Source organism: Brachionichthys hirsutus, unplaced genomic scaffold (genome assembly GCF_040956055.1).
Source record: "Brachionichthys hirsutus isolate HB-005 unplaced genomic scaffold, CSIRO-AGI_Bhir_v1 contig_467, whole genome shotgun sequence".
In the NCBI taxonomy this organism is placed as follows: Eukaryota; Metazoa; Chordata; class Actinopteri; order Lophiiformes; family Brachionichthyidae; genus Brachionichthys; species Brachionichthys hirsutus.
The window spans coordinates 144,602-160,719 of NW_027180382.1; the positions used below are offsets into that span (position 1 = coordinate 144,602).

The 16,118-nt window shown below is 42.1% G+C and overlaps 1 protein-coding gene across 1 annotated transcript; it reads left to right on the forward strand.

Moving 5' to 3' along the window:
- Positions 1–1,274: 1,274 nt before the first annotated feature.
- LOC137914347 (polyamine-transporting ATPase 13A3-like) lies at positions 1,275–16,004 on the forward strand. Its single transcript, XM_068757950.1, has 33 exons — positions 1,275–1,299; positions 2,850–2,936; positions 3,025–3,198; positions 3,935–4,126; positions 4,359–4,429; positions 4,643–4,726; positions 4,810–4,879; positions 5,560–5,694; positions 6,034–6,106; positions 6,518–6,649; positions 6,728–6,910; positions 7,013–7,170; positions 7,740–7,928; positions 8,070–8,131; positions 8,264–8,414; positions 8,598–8,717; positions 8,970–8,987; positions 9,266–9,419; positions 9,507–9,627; positions 10,000–10,124; positions 10,488–10,657; positions 10,970–11,098; positions 11,235–11,314; positions 11,469–11,511; positions 11,607–11,716; positions 12,286–12,382; positions 12,479–12,551; positions 12,676–12,853; positions 13,260–13,435; positions 13,528–13,607; positions 13,731–13,811; positions 14,270–14,362; positions 14,888–16,004. Exons 2-33 carry the CDS (start codon positions 2,856–2,858, stop codon positions 15,083–15,085), a joined length of 3,801 nt encoding a protein of 1,266 aa, XP_068614051.1. The 5' UTR covers positions 1,275–1,299; positions 2,850–2,855; the 3' UTR covers positions 15,086–16,004.
- Positions 16,005–16,118: the final 114 nt, after the last annotated feature.

Consider the following 16,118-nt stretch of genomic DNA (forward strand, 5'->3'; position numbering starts at 1 on the left):
CATGAATTATGAACTTGTGTCATGAGGTCATGGTTCATTGTTCACGTGTTCCGTTTATTCTGTGTGTTGAGCAACAGAATAGAAAGGGAAAGGCGTTTATGTCTCGTCCTTCTACCCAAGAGTAATTTATTTGCTCGGGGCTCGGTAGCATAAACAACGTCCTTGATTATGGATATTCAGTTTATCCATCTGCTTGATAGATCTGTGTAAGGGGAATAATCAACTGAAGGAATACATCTCACGCCATATGTGGGTTACAGCTTTTGCAATAAATTGCAATGCTGTAGTGTAAACATGACAATTCATTTTTTGAGTTGTTGGTGTTTACAGGGAACTTAATTTTTCATGGCTCAGAGTGGATCTCCAGCTATTTGACTATTTTTCTTTTGAAAAACAAAAATTTAGATCAATTAATTACAAATCATAATTTGTAATTTGCTTGCAGAAGCGATCGGCTCGTGCACGTAGGCGTGCCTGTCGGTGATCTCATGGCAGAGCAGGAGGAGACAGTGGCTGACTGTCAGACCTTTGCGGGCGTAGATAAGATCGCTTTCATAAGTAGAAATCGCAGGTGGCGCAAAATTAAGGAAATTGCCGCCGATCGATCGGTGCATCCCTACATATAATAAATGGTTTCAGCCTATCACTCTTATTTAGAAATGTAGTCAGTCGTGAAAATTCTGTTTCTGTACATTTGATCTGGAATAAACTGATTTCTGCATAATGCCACTTCCCAAAAAAAAAAAAGCCTTGACTGGAATATTTTAATTCCTTCTGTTTGCTCCTCCATGAAATATCGTTATCCTTGACAAACATGTTCAGGGAGAGCTGTTGGCTTCCGAGTGTACTATACATACATTTTCCTCCATGTTGGTTAATGTTTATCCGAGTCCGCTCTGTCTGCATGCGGAGGGGGGGACAGTGCGTGTCACGGAAAGGACAATTTAATTAATTCCTAGTCTTTGGTCTTTCAGTTTCAGATGCATGTCCTTTGTCTTGTCAAATCTATTTAAATGTGTTCTCTAGCATCCCAGTGTGAACCCCACGGTCTAATTTTATATGGCGGACAGCTCAGTACACGTTAACCATTGTTCTGCATTCTTTCTGTTAAGGTTGGGGTTATGTTACTGTTTATGTAACCTGAAGGTTACCATAGTCATTAAGTGGAAAGACTTTTTGCCAAAGCTGTGTATGTAATGTGCAATTAACCCCCCCCCCCCCCCTCCCACCCAGGTTCCAGGTTGTTGTGGTGAGAGTGAAAGCTCATTGAGGGGAGGAGGACTGCCCCTGGCATTTAAGGTAGGAGCCCACCAAGTCACGAGAAACCGAACCTCAACAAATTCTTCTTACCCAGGTCCCCTGTTTTTGTCCATTGCAGGGATCAGTCATTTTTTTGAATGTTCACTGGTCCTACATAGTGAAATCCCCCCCCCCGATTCTGATGTACCGTATTGGCCCGAATATAACACGGTGTTTTTTGCGTTGAAATTAGGCTGAAAAAGTCGGGTCGTGTTGTATTAGGGGTCTAGACATTATACCCATTTTGAACGCTAGATGGCGCCAGATATCGTTACAACTAATGGTGAACTGAACTCCCCAGGCCAAAGCGAACGCCTATCATTATTTTATTGCGATGTTTTTCCTTCATTCATATTCATATGTGGTGAGATGTGGATGTGTGTGTGTGTGTGTGTGTGTGTGTGTGTGTGTGTGTGCGCGCCTCCGGCTGGGGCGTGTCCCGCTGGAGCGAGCGAGTGTGTGAGAGATAAAGAGAGAGAGCGCAGAGCAGCAACAGAGAGAACTCTGAGACAGACATATGCGAGCGATAGGAGGAAACGGAGTTTTGTTTAACAGTGCAAGTAAAATAAAGCAGCTTCAGCGATTCAGCACGTCTGGCTGGCGTCCATCTTGTGTTGCTGCGCTTCAGCCTTCGTCCCCAGCGTGGTCTGGAAGTTAACCCCGGAGGCGCTGGAGAACAACGATCCCCCCCAGTTAGACTTCACTTTGATGGTTAATGCAGTTATTGCAATTTTGTTGTTTTATCACAGTATATTGGTTTATTTACATTTTAAAAACCAGAAGCCATTCATTTACAAATGTGATTGCACTTTAGTTCACATATTTAAATGTTCAGATATTAAGATGTGAGACAGTTTTTGCATGATTTGATTGAGGCAAAATAACATGCTTTTTCTCTCGAATATATTGTTATAATCGTTTGTTTCAGATGTACTGTAATTATTTTCTGTATGAGTATTTTCTCAAACTTGAGTCTTGAAAAAGAGGGGGTCGTATTATATCCGGGGTCGTGTTATATTCGGGCCAATACGGTATACTAAGATTACACATTAGAGGCTGTGACAGTTCCCATGTGCCTGCCCTTGCGCTTGCACAACTTCAATTGGCAGTGATTTTTAACTTGACTCCAACCTGAGTTTACATATAATGTATTAAATTACATTTGTCTTCTGATGTTGCCTTTTGTTAGCTGAATAGATCACGTCAGCCTAATAAACCATGTAATAATTGTCTGCAACATTAAAAGTGCAAGCTTGATATTGTCAATGGTTTTTTTGGTTGCCATTTTCCTGACTGTGGTATTTGCTGCTCCTCATACTGAGAAACAATCTTGCCAAACAGTTTGTCCCTGATGCACCTCAGAACATCCAGCCGTTCCAGTCATAGCACAGCAAAATGTTCTGTTGAATTCCGACCACTTCCTAGCGCTGGGCACTCACTGAGCCAAGAAGCACATGCTTCTCTGAAAGATCCGTGCTGCCGTCCACACCACACGGATTCCAATGCTTTTCCTGCTGCTCACCATTATTTTCTGCCTGTTATGTTTGCAGTGACGAATGGACGGCCTTGGCAAACGTTCATGTAGCATGGAAAAGGAAGCCCTAAAGATTATCAACAAAGGGGAAGATGAGGAGATGGTATGACTCTTTTTAAATGCATGTCACTGTCGGAATCGTGCATTTCTACTTATGGCCCACACACACCCTTCCTCTTCCTACCCTTTAGGAGCTGCAGGGCTACCGCTTTTGCCCTTGGCGGCTGGCGCTGGTGGGTCTTGGGGTGCTGTGTACGGGGGGCTTCCTCCTGCTGCTGCTTTACTGGATGCCACAGTGGTGTGCCAAATTCACCTGCAGACGTACCACAGCCCGTGATGCGGAAGTGGTATTGCTGCGCTCTACGGTAGGTTGCATTTAGAGCTGTAGTTGTGAAATAATCCATGCTAATATTGTCTGGTTTCAGCTTCTCAGTTATGAGTAAATTAAATATCTTTACATTATTTACTGGCTTTTTGAAAATGTAAAGATGGTTTGGTTAAATGTTTTTTTTTTTGTCACGCTTTAAACATTTGATATTGATTGTGGCATGTCTCGTACAGTGTCAGTATTTAACAGACATTTATAAAATATTTTTCTTGTACATTTAAAAATGAAATGACAGTCTCACTGCTTCTCCTGATCCCATTTCCGTTTCTGACTATATAGATTGTGAAATGTATCACGTTTTATAAACTTGTGAGTGAAAACAACTGGTGTGTTGTATTTGGAACAACGTAATTACATAGAGAATGAATCCTACAGTCACACCAGTAGAAACGTGTAATCTACCACAAGTCTGAGTGTGCAGATATGCAGGTATATGTGCCTACATGTGTATCTGCATTGTGTACTCAGTGTATGTCTCAAGCTCGTGTGCGTGCGTTTTCATTCCGCTTTGACCATTTTTGTGAATACAAGTGTCCGGTTATGTTGAGTGGATTGCTGAATTAATGCTGGGCTTGTATAATACTGCATGTGGACTCCAACTCTGTGTTGGGAGACGAAGTCCAACGAGTGTGTACAAAGGGAGTGATTGTGTGGTTTTAATCACGGTCCTCAATCTCAAATGTCCTGTATTTGTTTGCCGTCTGTCTGACCAGGATGAGTTCCGCACATGGTTCCTGGCCAGAGTGCAAATTCTGCTGGCCCCAGGGAGAAATCCCTTCCACGACCTGGAAACCCAGACCTCCTCCCTTGCCTCCTCTATGGCCGACGGATGTATCCACCGCCCTTCCGGTGACGGTTCCACTCAGGAGTTCATTCAAAGATTTGCTGACTACCAGCCCGTACAAGTAAGGCCCATTGCTTCAGTTGACTGTGTTTGTGAAATATGGCTTGCCTTCTCTATTTCAAACTAAGGGGCACGCATCCATTCGCCTTGCTCTCCTCCCAGTAACTACATGTACTACAGTACAGCAGAAAGGAGATCATGCCAACGATGTAGCATGAGGACAAAAATAATGTTGCTGCCATGTCTCAAGTAAAAATCGAGGTTAACCTGCTTTTCTGTTCTATTTCCCTCAGATTCGGTATTTTTGCTTTCATAGCGCAACGTATTACTGGAACGACGAGTTGCAGAATTTTGAAGTTTTAACGTAAGCATTCTTTCATTATCTGTACAAATTTGGTGAAATGATTTCATGCTAGTCTGCTCTTTCTGTTAAGTGTAAATGAATCCTTTCATCCTTATTTATAATGAGGTGTAAATAACTAACCAAAATCAACTATTTGTTTTTACGGCCTCAGAAAATCTTCGTACATTTTGACACTGATTTGTTGTTTTCTCCCTTGACTTGTTTTACTCACAGTGGTGTGGAGGATCTGCAGGTCCGCTGCTCCACACTGCACTCGGAGCACAGCAAAGGCCTGACCAGGGACCAGCAAGGGTACAGGTAATAATCTTTTTATTCGTACATAGGTGTCTGTGTCTGTGTGAACACTTGTCTCCAAATATTTTTGCTTGACATTTCATCAGGAAACTGTTCTTTGGAGTGAATGAAATATCAGTGGAAGTGCCTTCTATTTTCAAGCTGCTTATCAAAGAGGTGAGTGTCTGAAATGACTCAATTTAAACTTGAAAAGCACTCAGAGAGCGCATGCCTCTGCCAAACAGCTCATTCCCCTCCTAATTGGGAATGGACCACCAAGCATGAAAAGTAAAAGTGAATCGGAGTTGATGTGAATTTGTAACGGAGTTTTGAATCCGTAAATTGGGTTTTCAATGTTAAAATGTAGTTTTTTTTCCTGACCTTCTGGATCCGATCCAGATGACCTTCGGTGGTGAGATAGAGCCCCCCCCCCCTAAACATTGGTCAATAATCAACCAAGATTTTGAAGCTCCATTGACCGCGATGTTCTCAAATTTAAAAGTGATCCATAATCCAGGATCTCTTCTGGGTCATCACCAACATTTGATCAGCTGTTCCTGGTAACATTCCCAACATCTCCTGACAATTTCATCAAGATCCGTCCGAATGCTTTTGGGTCACCAGACGATAGATATGTTAGTAATGTTGAATCTGGTTTCCATTGGGACAGGCTGTTTTGGACATTGAATGACTGATCACCTTCTCTATGGCATATAAAACACATCTAAAACATTATACTCAAGTGGACGGGAAGTCATAGATCAATGCTTTTGTCGTACCAGTTTTGAGGGGTATTGTTGGGCATGAGTTATCTTTAGTTGCTGCACCTTCATACACACTCTTCCCCTCTCCTGCAGGTTCTCAACCCCTTTTACATCTTCCAGCTCTTTAGTGTGATCCTGTGGACTGTCGATGAGTATTACTACTATGCTATGGCCATTGTTGTCATGTCCGTCATATCCATAGCTACCTCTCTGTACACAGTTAAAAAGGTGAGCTGCATAAATGTTGTCTCAGGTTCAGTTATTTTAGCGGATTCAACAATTTCTTGTTTCACAACTTGACTGTAATGTTAACTGTACATTGTGGTAAAGTTGATTGTTATATCACAGCTCAGTCGGGTCTCCTCACAAAAACAAATGTCAATTTGCTGTGTGAAACTGTACGACATGGTCTCATGTCAATCCAGGCTTTCCAGCTTGGCAGAAAGACTCAATTGATGACCGCTACTTCACAAAGTCAAACAGATCAGACACAATCTTGAGCTTTTACAGGTGATCGTGGTTCTTTCTGAATATTTGTAATCTGCGTTCTCTTTCCCGTTTCTGCAGCAATACGTCATGCTTCGTGACATGGTGTCAGCTCACAGTATTGTCCGTGTGTCTGTATGCCGAGCCAACAATGGTTTGTCAGCTTTTTATTTTTGGTCTTTACATTCGTTTATATTCTATTATGGCTTCTTGAGTTATTTTAATAGTATAACTTTGCCTGTTAAAGTTAGAACCAATGACAAATATTTGTTGGCAGATTACACGTAAACACATTTCAGTTTGTGCCTTTACCTGTTGTGCTGGCTTCTGCTTGTGCGTCAGCCTTTTTCCTGCTGCCTAGAGTGACATGACGAATGAGAGCTGCACTGAATAGGACTCTCAAAATATCTCCTTTCTCATGCCTTATCCCCATCAACCATCCACAATCAATTACTGTCAGCTCATTCCCCATCTTTCTCCACACTTATGGATCTTTATACTGTATTTTTTAGCTCCCTTTCCACCTGTCTATCTCACTTCTCGATCTCACCCATGTTTTCGGCAGACATCGAAGAGATTCTGTCTACCGATCTGGTGCCTGGTGATCTGTTAGTCATCCCCAGCAGTGGGACCATCATGCCATGCGATGCCGTGCTGGTCAGCGGCACCTGCATCGTCAACGAGAGCATGCTCACAGGTGAGATCTGTTAACGTTAACAACCGACCGCAGGTGTTGCAACGTGTTCCTACTTTAAATCTCTCCGTATAAAATCAGGTGAGAGTGTTCCAGTGACGAAGACCGACCTCCCCAACCCAGTATCAGGGGAGAGGTCGGAGGCGACTGATGATGTCTACAGCACAAACGAGCACAAAAGACACACACTCTTCTGTGGCACCAACATCATCCAGACCCGCTACTACACAGATGAACTGGTTAAGGCTGTGGTGGTCTGCACAGGTAGGAGTGTCTGTCGGGGGGCGGATGTGTTAAGAAGTGTTAGTATTGGAACGCTGATGCTAAGAGACTTTACCTCAAATTCTCATAAAATGTTCCCCTCAGGTTTCAGCACGGCCAAAGGGAAGCTGGTTCGTTCCATCCTCTACCCAAAACCCACCGACTTCAAGCTGTACCGCGATGCCTACTTCTTTCTGTTGTGTTTGGTGGGGGTGGCAGGAATTGGCTTCATCTACTCCATCGTCCACAGTGTCATGAACAAGGTAATGTAGCATTGTTGTACCTGTAGCATTTTTCTGTTCACATGGTCACTGTGGCTGAAACTTCAAATAACATGGCGGACATCTTTACCTACAGTGTGTAGAATGGTTCCATAATAAATGCACAATGAGGCTACCAAGGTCTGATGATACGTTGGCAAATAATTGCTCATCATTGCACCTAATGTTTTTTAGTTTTTTCTATTGTCAATTTATATGCCTAATATTGACGAACTGGTGCTTAAGCCCTTGTTGTAACTGTGTTCCAGATGCAATGCGTGCTGTAAAATCATATTTGCTCAATCATTTTAGCCTTTTTCTGTAACTCTTTTGTAGGATTGGCATTCAACCAAGAGGTTTGCTTTGAATTTTTGTTCACACAAGCAATCAGAGGAGAAACCCAGACGTTTTGGATTTGCTTTGTCACATACGACTCTAATGTGAATTTTAGCAGCCCTTTTCAGAAGGGAAATATTCTGGTTGATCTGTAGCCACATAACTTGAGATGTGTTAATCGAAGACAAAGACAAAAGTCCAAACTGTCCTGAAAATTCCTTTTTTGGTTGCCTCAGGTGCCAGCTAAGACCATCATCATTGAATCCCTGGACATCATCACCATCACGGTGCCACCGGCGTTGCCAGCCGCCTTGACAGCTGGAATAGTGTATGCCCAGCGACGCCTCAAACGTCTTGGAATTTTCTGCATCAGCCCACAGAGAATCAATATCTGTGGACAAATAAATCTGGTCTGTTTTGATAAGGTGTGTTTTTGATGTTGAATTAAGTGATAAAATTGCAGTTTAAGAGGACCTCGGAGAAATGTTGCCTTGAGGAAGAAATCCTGGCTCTTTTTGATTGGATTAAATTAGTTTAATTTAAGGTCTGTTTGCCTTTCTTCATAGACTGGTACTCTGACAGAGGATGGATTAGACCTATGGGGAGTCCAGAGGGTTGAGAATCGCAGGTAAGCTGGTGTGTTCCGAATTTACTAAACATGTTTAAATGCATTTCACCTGCATCTCGAACACAGTTTAGAAATCTGAGAAATCTGTTTTTTGATTTTCCTTACACGTCTCTCATCTTGTTTTTTCTCCAGTTTTCACCTGTCGGAGGAAAATCCTTACAAGGAAAATTTAGTCAAGTCCCAGTTTGTGGCTTGTATGGCCACATGCCACTCTCTGACCAAAATAGAGGGCCAGCTGTCTGGTGACCCGCTGGACCTCAAGATGTTTGAGGCTACTGGCTGGGTGAGTATCAATTAAAAGCATGCATTTGTGAGATTAATCATGGCTCTCTTTTTAGATAAATAAGGAAAAATGCCCAAGAGGAATCCAACATTAGAAAGAAGGATTCCAACCTAATTACAATGTGTATATTCTGTTTTCATACTGAAAACGCCTGTGCTCCTTTTCTCTAAATGATCTGTCCAGATCATGGAGGAGGCCACGGAAGAAGAAACGGCTCTTCACAACCATATCATGCCCACTGTGTTTCGACCCCCAAAGCACCTGTTGCCCCCGGAGCCAGCTGTGTCGCCAGAGCAAGACATGGTATGAATCCAGTGGCTCATCAGGATGTATCTATTAATTAAAATAGTAGGACTGTGCTCTTTGATATTATATTATCTTTTGGGACTTTTTGTAGAATCTGCTTAATACAAGTTGAATAAATTGCTTATTTGTATTAATTGTAATTAAGGCTAGCACACTAGCGCTTCGATGTTAAACTTGATATACTCTGCCACCATAGTGTAACATTATTATGACTTGGAACCATTTTCTTTTGTTTCTTTCTCATTCTAGGAACTGTATGAGCTCTCGGTAAGTAGATTGTTTACTGTGTGAAAATATTCTCATCAAAGCGTTTTCCTTCTTAGCAGTTCAGATGTAAAGTTTGAGCACAAGTTGTGGCTGTTTACTAGTGTTTAATTACGTTTTAATATTAAAGTATTATATCATGATATTTGCAATTAGTCCTTTATGAACATTATCCGTGAGAAACGTGTATATATATATAATTTTTTAATTGTCCTTGACATCAATGATCAAGACTGACTGTTTGCTTTTATTATTTATTTTACTTGGATGTGCATGTGCAGTCGGCCTATGAGATAGGTATTGTGCGGCAGTTTCCGTTTTCCTCGGCGCTCCAGAGGATGACAGTCGTGGCTCGCCTGTTGGGGGAGAAACGCATGGATGCCTACATGAAGGGTGCACCAGAAATGGTGGCTGGTCTGTGCAAGGAGGAGACTGGTGAGATGTCTAGGTGGCCTTAAATAGCACAGAGAATGGCTGAAGACCAGGAGCTCTTTTAATATTCGTTATTATCTTCTGTTTTAGTGCCAGAAAACTTTGCAGAGGTTTTGGAGAGCTACACCAAGCAGGGTTTCAGGGTCATTGCGTTGGCTCATCGTCGACTTGAATCTAAACTGACCTGGCACAAGGTCCAAAATGTAAACAGGTTAGTGTTAATTTGATCTTACCTTTAAACCTGTGGGGGGCACGAGCACTCTGTTTAAAATTTACGAACACAAATGTTAGATGTCCTTTGACTCGAGGACGAATTGATTCGCTTTGTGCTCAGGGTTGTTGTGACTTTGTGTTGAGTCAGAATCTGCTTTATTGGCCAGCAGCCAGGTTGTGTAGACATTCAGCTTCATGTGATTGTCAATGTGTCATGTGATGAAACTGGAACATGCCCCTTTACTTTGTCTTACACCTGTGTGGTGGTTTTTCTAGTTTAGTATTCAACTTGATACAGCTGACATTCGACTGTTGAAAGTAATAGTCTGAACATTCAACTGCAAATATGTGTTTTTTCTTGACGATCCAGGGTTCACATAGAGGCCAACATGGATTTCCTGGGTCTGATCATCATGCAGAACAAGTTAAAGACAGAAACCGCCGGGGTGCTGCACGACCTTCACGGAGCGCAAATCCGCACTGTCATGGTTACTGGTGAGACCATGCGCACATGTGCGTTTCCAGTATTAGTTTATATTCTCAGATGCATTCCTGGACAACTAGCGTTGTTGTTGAATGTGTATCTGTTACAGCTGTCAATAGAGGGAGGAACAGAAGCAAATAAAAGATTTGTTGGAGACATCTATTTGTGTCTCATCTAGACATTCCTGTCCAACAGGGATATGATCTCTCCTTTCCATTATTTGAGTGGATTTAGATTTTAGCTTGCCCCACTATGTGGTCTTCACTGTTCGCAAGATCATTCGCAAGAAATGACCACGTGATTCTTGCTATTTTTAGTCGTGTTGACGATCATAAAACACAGATGCAGAAATTTGTGCTGAATTTATATTGCAGGAGACAATATGCTGACGGCAATCTCTGTGGCCCGGGACTGTGGAATGATTCCTTCTGAAGACACAATAATCGTCGCCGATGCCATCTCTCCCAATAACGGACAAGCTGCCAAGATCATGTGGAGATATGCTGACGAACCAAGCAAGACGCCTCACCTGGAGATAGCACAAGTTCGTCAATAAAAAACAAAACATAGATAAACCAGAGGTTTACTGTTGTTTTAGGTCAGTTGGCTGCTCTTATACTCTCCTGAAGCACAGATTGAGTGGGAGTGAACACCATTTCCTGTTTTTGATCAATCTAAGAGATGAGCAAAATGGACAATCTCTCGATTTGATGTATGAATGCTGTATTGTCTATTAAAACACTTTAAAGGGCATTTCTGAAGTGCTTGTTATACTAGTAATTCATGGAAACTATTTAGTCACTTGAGGAATAAGATATCTTATAATATTTTGTGTCATATGTTCATTGCTGTACAGGAAGTGAACATCAGCCTGGAGGATGTTTGTCACGTTGATGAGAAAAAATCACAACCGCTGTACCACTTCGCTATGAACGGAAAATCATTTTCCATCATCGAAGAGCATTTCCCTGACATGCTGCAAAAGGTACAGTATTTAAGTATTTATCTCTGAATGAGAGCAGACATCACTCCAACCTGGAGCAGGAATCTGAAAGTTGGTCTCGATGTTCTTCTCAAGAATCCTAATAATGGTTCCAATAATGGTGTGTTCTTCCCTGCAGCTCGTGCTGCGTGGTACGGTGTTTGCAAGAATGGCCCCGGATCAGAAGACCCAGCTCATCGAGGCGCTTCAGGGCGTAGAGTCAGTGTTTAAATCGAACACATTTAGCCATGAAAAATTACTTTCACAAGTTGGGCATTCCAGATAATAAACCACAGTAAAATCATTAAGTTAGAACTGTAAAACAAAAAACTTGTATTTGATTGAGTCAGTCGTAATAATGATTTGTTTGCAGCTACTTTGTGGCGATGTGTGGGGATGGAGCCAATGACTGTGGGGTATGTACAGCCGCCTGAAAAGTCAGCAACGGGCTTCAATGACTGTTCATTAAATGTTGTCTCAATGCTTTGTGTTTCCTGCTTTATTCGGCCAGGCTCTGAAGAGGGCTCATGGTGGCATCAGTCTGTCGGAGCTTGAGGCCTCAGTGGCCTCTCCCTTCACCTCCAGGACCCCCAACATCTCCTGTGTCCCCAACCTCATCAGGTCTACCTTTCCCTCATTTTATTTGCCACAATTAATGAGCAAATGATGAGAATAGTAAATGAAGTGTACAGAGGATATTGAAATTATTTGTACAGAACATTTTGCATATTTTATTATCCTGTATGATTAACCTGTCAAAAGTAAGAATTCTGTTTTTATGTTGATCTTAAATGCTTGATAATACAAGTGAAAATAATCTTAACTTAACTTACTAACATGCTAGTAATTTTCTCATAATCTTCCAAGTTTAAATCGACTCGATAGTCGTCGTGCTTTTAGCACAATATCGCAGCAAAAACATCGGATCTCCTACTGCTGTCAGTAAAAATACTATTTATAACCTGTAACTTTTGCCCACATTCACAGAGTATTGTTGGTTCAACTAGTCAGTTCCTTGGACACAACTTTTGTTAGTCTGAATATTCAGCTTTGAAATGGAATACAATTTTCATGAATTTCACCCTGAAAATGCTTTTTGTTTTGAAGCTGTATTCTTATATCCGTGCAACAAAGTGCTATTTGCAGGTTTAGTGGTGGCAGGGAGATAAAACGACTGTTTTCCTTAACAGGGAGGGCCGTGCTGCTCTCATCACCTCCTTCTGCGTGTTTAAGTACATGGCCCTCTACAGTATCATCCAGTACATCAGTGTCACTCTCCTCTACTCTGTACGTAATACTGCTCCTGCAGCCAGTAGTAGCTGAGGAATCCAGTGAATTCTCCCGAGTCTCTGAACTGTGCCGTTTGTTGCTTCTGCTTTTCAGATCCTCAGTAACCTTGGAGACTTCCAGTTCCTCTTCATTGATCTTGCCATCATCCTCCTTGTTGTCTTTACCAGTAAGTATATGAAAAATTAACAAGTTCTATATCTCAATCTTATTTTTCATCACTTGCATCTTTATTTCATCCTTTTCCCCTCATCGCCTATGCCCTCGTCACCCCCCCCCTTGCTCTTCCTCAGTGAGTCTGAACCCAGCAGGGAAAGAATTGGTTTCGCGGCGCCCTCCATCAGGTCTGATCTCAGGCCAACTGCTGGGCTCTGTGCTGACCCAGATCCTCATCTGCTTTGGCTTCCAGATCATTACATTCTTTTTGGTCCAGCAGCAGCCCTGGTACACAGTCTGGACACCACTTACAGAGTGAGTGACGACAATCACCCCCTGTACGGCCCACAGAACAGAATGGAATGGAATTTCCTTGGGATTAATAAAGTATATGCTGCATCGATCATCAATACAAGTGGTCCTCGCTTTAACGACGGCGTTCTGAAGACCCCGCCGTTGAACGTTACCTCATTAACCAACAACTTGGCAGTCATTTTGTGTGGTCATATTTTTTTACTTTTATATTTGACACATACTTTCATATATCAGGAATCCCGAGTTGTCGTTAAACAAGTACGTCGTTAAGTGAGGACCCACCTGTACTCGACCGCAACCAGACAAAAGATGTAATAGGTTAGGGTTCGTTGTTTTAAAGATGATGCTTCAAGAATACTGAAAATGCTGATCGATTGTTCTTAATTCCAACTCTTTTCTCGCCTAGTGTGTGTAACAAGTCATCACACAATTTATCTGTACACAACCAGACGGATCTTGATGACCACAACATCCGAAACTTTGAGAACACCAGCCTCTTCTTCGTCTCCTGCTTTCAGTATCTCATTGTCGCCATCGTTTTCTCAAAGGGCAAACCTTTCAGGCAACCTACCTACAAGAACTGTATGGACCTTTTTAGAAACACTTCTAAATCTTGGGGATTATGTACCTAAACTGGTTTGTGTGTGGTTAAGCTTTTTGTTTCCTCTCCCCAGGGCCTTTTGTGTTGTCTCTTGCAGGTCTATATTTTCTCATGCTCTTTATCCTGTTTTACGATACACACATCTCCCCAGAGGTAAGACCATAATATACATCAGCTTGCTTTTCGCTATACTCTATAAATATTTCAATACGAAATACAGTATGAAGGTCCAGTTATTAATTTCACATTTACAGCTCAGGTTTGTTTTGTTTCCAGATCGTGTGTGTCCCGTTTGAATGGAGGTTACAACTTCTTTTCATCATCTTAGTTAATGCAACAGTGTCTGTTTTGATGGAGGTAAGACACACACTTGACCACGTTTTGTAAGTAGATGTTTTCCCCTCATTTTCAGTGGTTTTTTTCATGCATTGTTGTCATCTTTGTCTCATTTAGCTGATCAGTCTTACTTTTGAAAATAAGGGTTAGTGTCAGACATGCACCGCTTATCAGAAACTCGCAATGATTTGTTTTCCTACATTACCAGTGCCAATTGGACAAAAACAACAACAACATAATTAGCACATAATAAATTCTGCAGTTTCTGGTATTTGGAGACAATAGAATCCATGCACTTCCTTCTTACTAACATTTCCAAGTATGATTTTGATCTCACATACCTTAATACACAGCTAAATGGAAGAAAATCTAGAGCTTTGACAGAATCTGGCTGTGGGGAATAAAAAATTGACGCGGCTATGTGAAATCAAATTAGCCTCTCTGTAATCCTTTACCTTGCCCACTGCGCTATTTCTTAGACATTCATCCTTGACATCGTCTTGTGGAAGCTTGTGTTCAGCCGAGACAAACAGGGCAACTCTGGCCTCGCTCCTGCTGCCCCCAGACCAAAGGTTGGGAATATCTGAAACCTATTTCTTAAGCCCGTTCATTTTCCTCTTGTGTAGTGTTCTCTCTCTGTTCCTACCTCCTCTTACAGACCACACCTTTTATGTGAGTGAGACATGCATGAGATGTCGGCCGCATTTTAACCTGTCTAATCCCCGTAACCATTGCACTTTTCTCCAAACTACAGAATTAGTATGCAAAACTTCTGCCGCGTCTATCTCTTAAGCCCTTTTTGCACGCAGATCGTGGAATATTGTCACAATGAAGACCCTTCATAGCCAGCTTTTTAATTTTTTTGTTGAATAAGGCCGCCACATAGTGTGATTATAGATACAGAAATACCTCGACGTACGAGTGTTCCGAGGCACTACCAAACCTGCAAGCAAAATGTAGCTTTGAGACGCGAGCATAAATTTGAGACACAAGCAACTTCCAGATGCTGGCGCTAAATGGCCGAGCGCATGCATGACACTTTAAACATCACAGTTTTTTTAATTGACTTGTTTCTTTTTGTGGCTGTGCCCATTCAGGTGGGAATTGATCGGCAGTCATTCAAGTGTCTGTCCTGGTTGTGCTGCCCAGGTAAGATGGCGCCCAAGGCTCGCTACATGCATTTGGCCCAGGAGCTGAGTGTGGACCCTGACTGGCCTCCAAAGCCAACTACCACCACTGAAGCCAAGCCCCACCCAGAAAGTGGCTCCTCCTGTCAGTTTCTGGACATATCCTAGCACCCCTCCTCGTAGAATTAGATTACCCCTCTAACACTCAACTGATGCGTATGACACATGTTCAATTGACATTCAAACAAAATCATCACAGGACAGCCGTCCGTCAGCGGTCAGAGACATTTACTACCAAAGGTTTTCATTTTCTCAATACCTTTGCTCTCCTTGGCTCGCCCGCTCAAGCGCTCTCAGGTCTCTTGCTTTTCTTATGTCGGTTAAAATTTGGCAAACTGAATGTAATTCCCATTCTCTCCTGCAATGTCTGATCACTGAAGTGGAGCAGCCCTTGTGTAACCACTTTGACCGAAAAGTTAATATGATTTGCTTGATAACGAAATGTGCCAAAAGAATATAGAGGAACGGGCTTTAAGAAAGATGTCAGGTAAGATATTCTGTGGTTTCAGCGTGTGTGCTGTGGAGGGATGGATAGTCTCACCAGTAGGTGGCTGTACTCACCACTGCTTTGCTTTATTTGTCTCATGTGTACCGGTGGGTGGTATTCAAAGGTCTGATTGCTCCGATGTAGTGCTTTTATGTGTTTTTAATAAGGTAGCATTAACTACCTGGCGAGCACTCATTTGAGAACATAAAAAACCAAAAAGGAAACACTTTAAAGCTTGTGGTGGCCCCCCAGGGACGAATGTCACGACTTTCTCGAGACCAATACTCCGAGTCTTTAAAGCAAGTTGTTGGAAGAGATAAATGATGGTAGAAGATTTGGAACAATTGAAGTAGGACAGTCGACTGGAGACCCCGAATACAGTGCAGAGCGATTAAACCCACAAAACCATTCTGTGGTAAATGTCCTCGGAGTTTATTAATTATTTGGAAAAAGTGAATGCCTAACAAAGAACAGTAGGGCATACAGGCGACCTTGCAGCAACCACTATCTGCGACCTTGGCAAGATCATTGTCGTGAATGTCAGAGATTAATTGAAGAAATTTAATAAAGATGTGCATGAAAAAAGTAAATTCTCAGATCAGCTCTTTTGCCACGTGGATAAATCTCAACAACGGACTGATGTATTCTAATCAA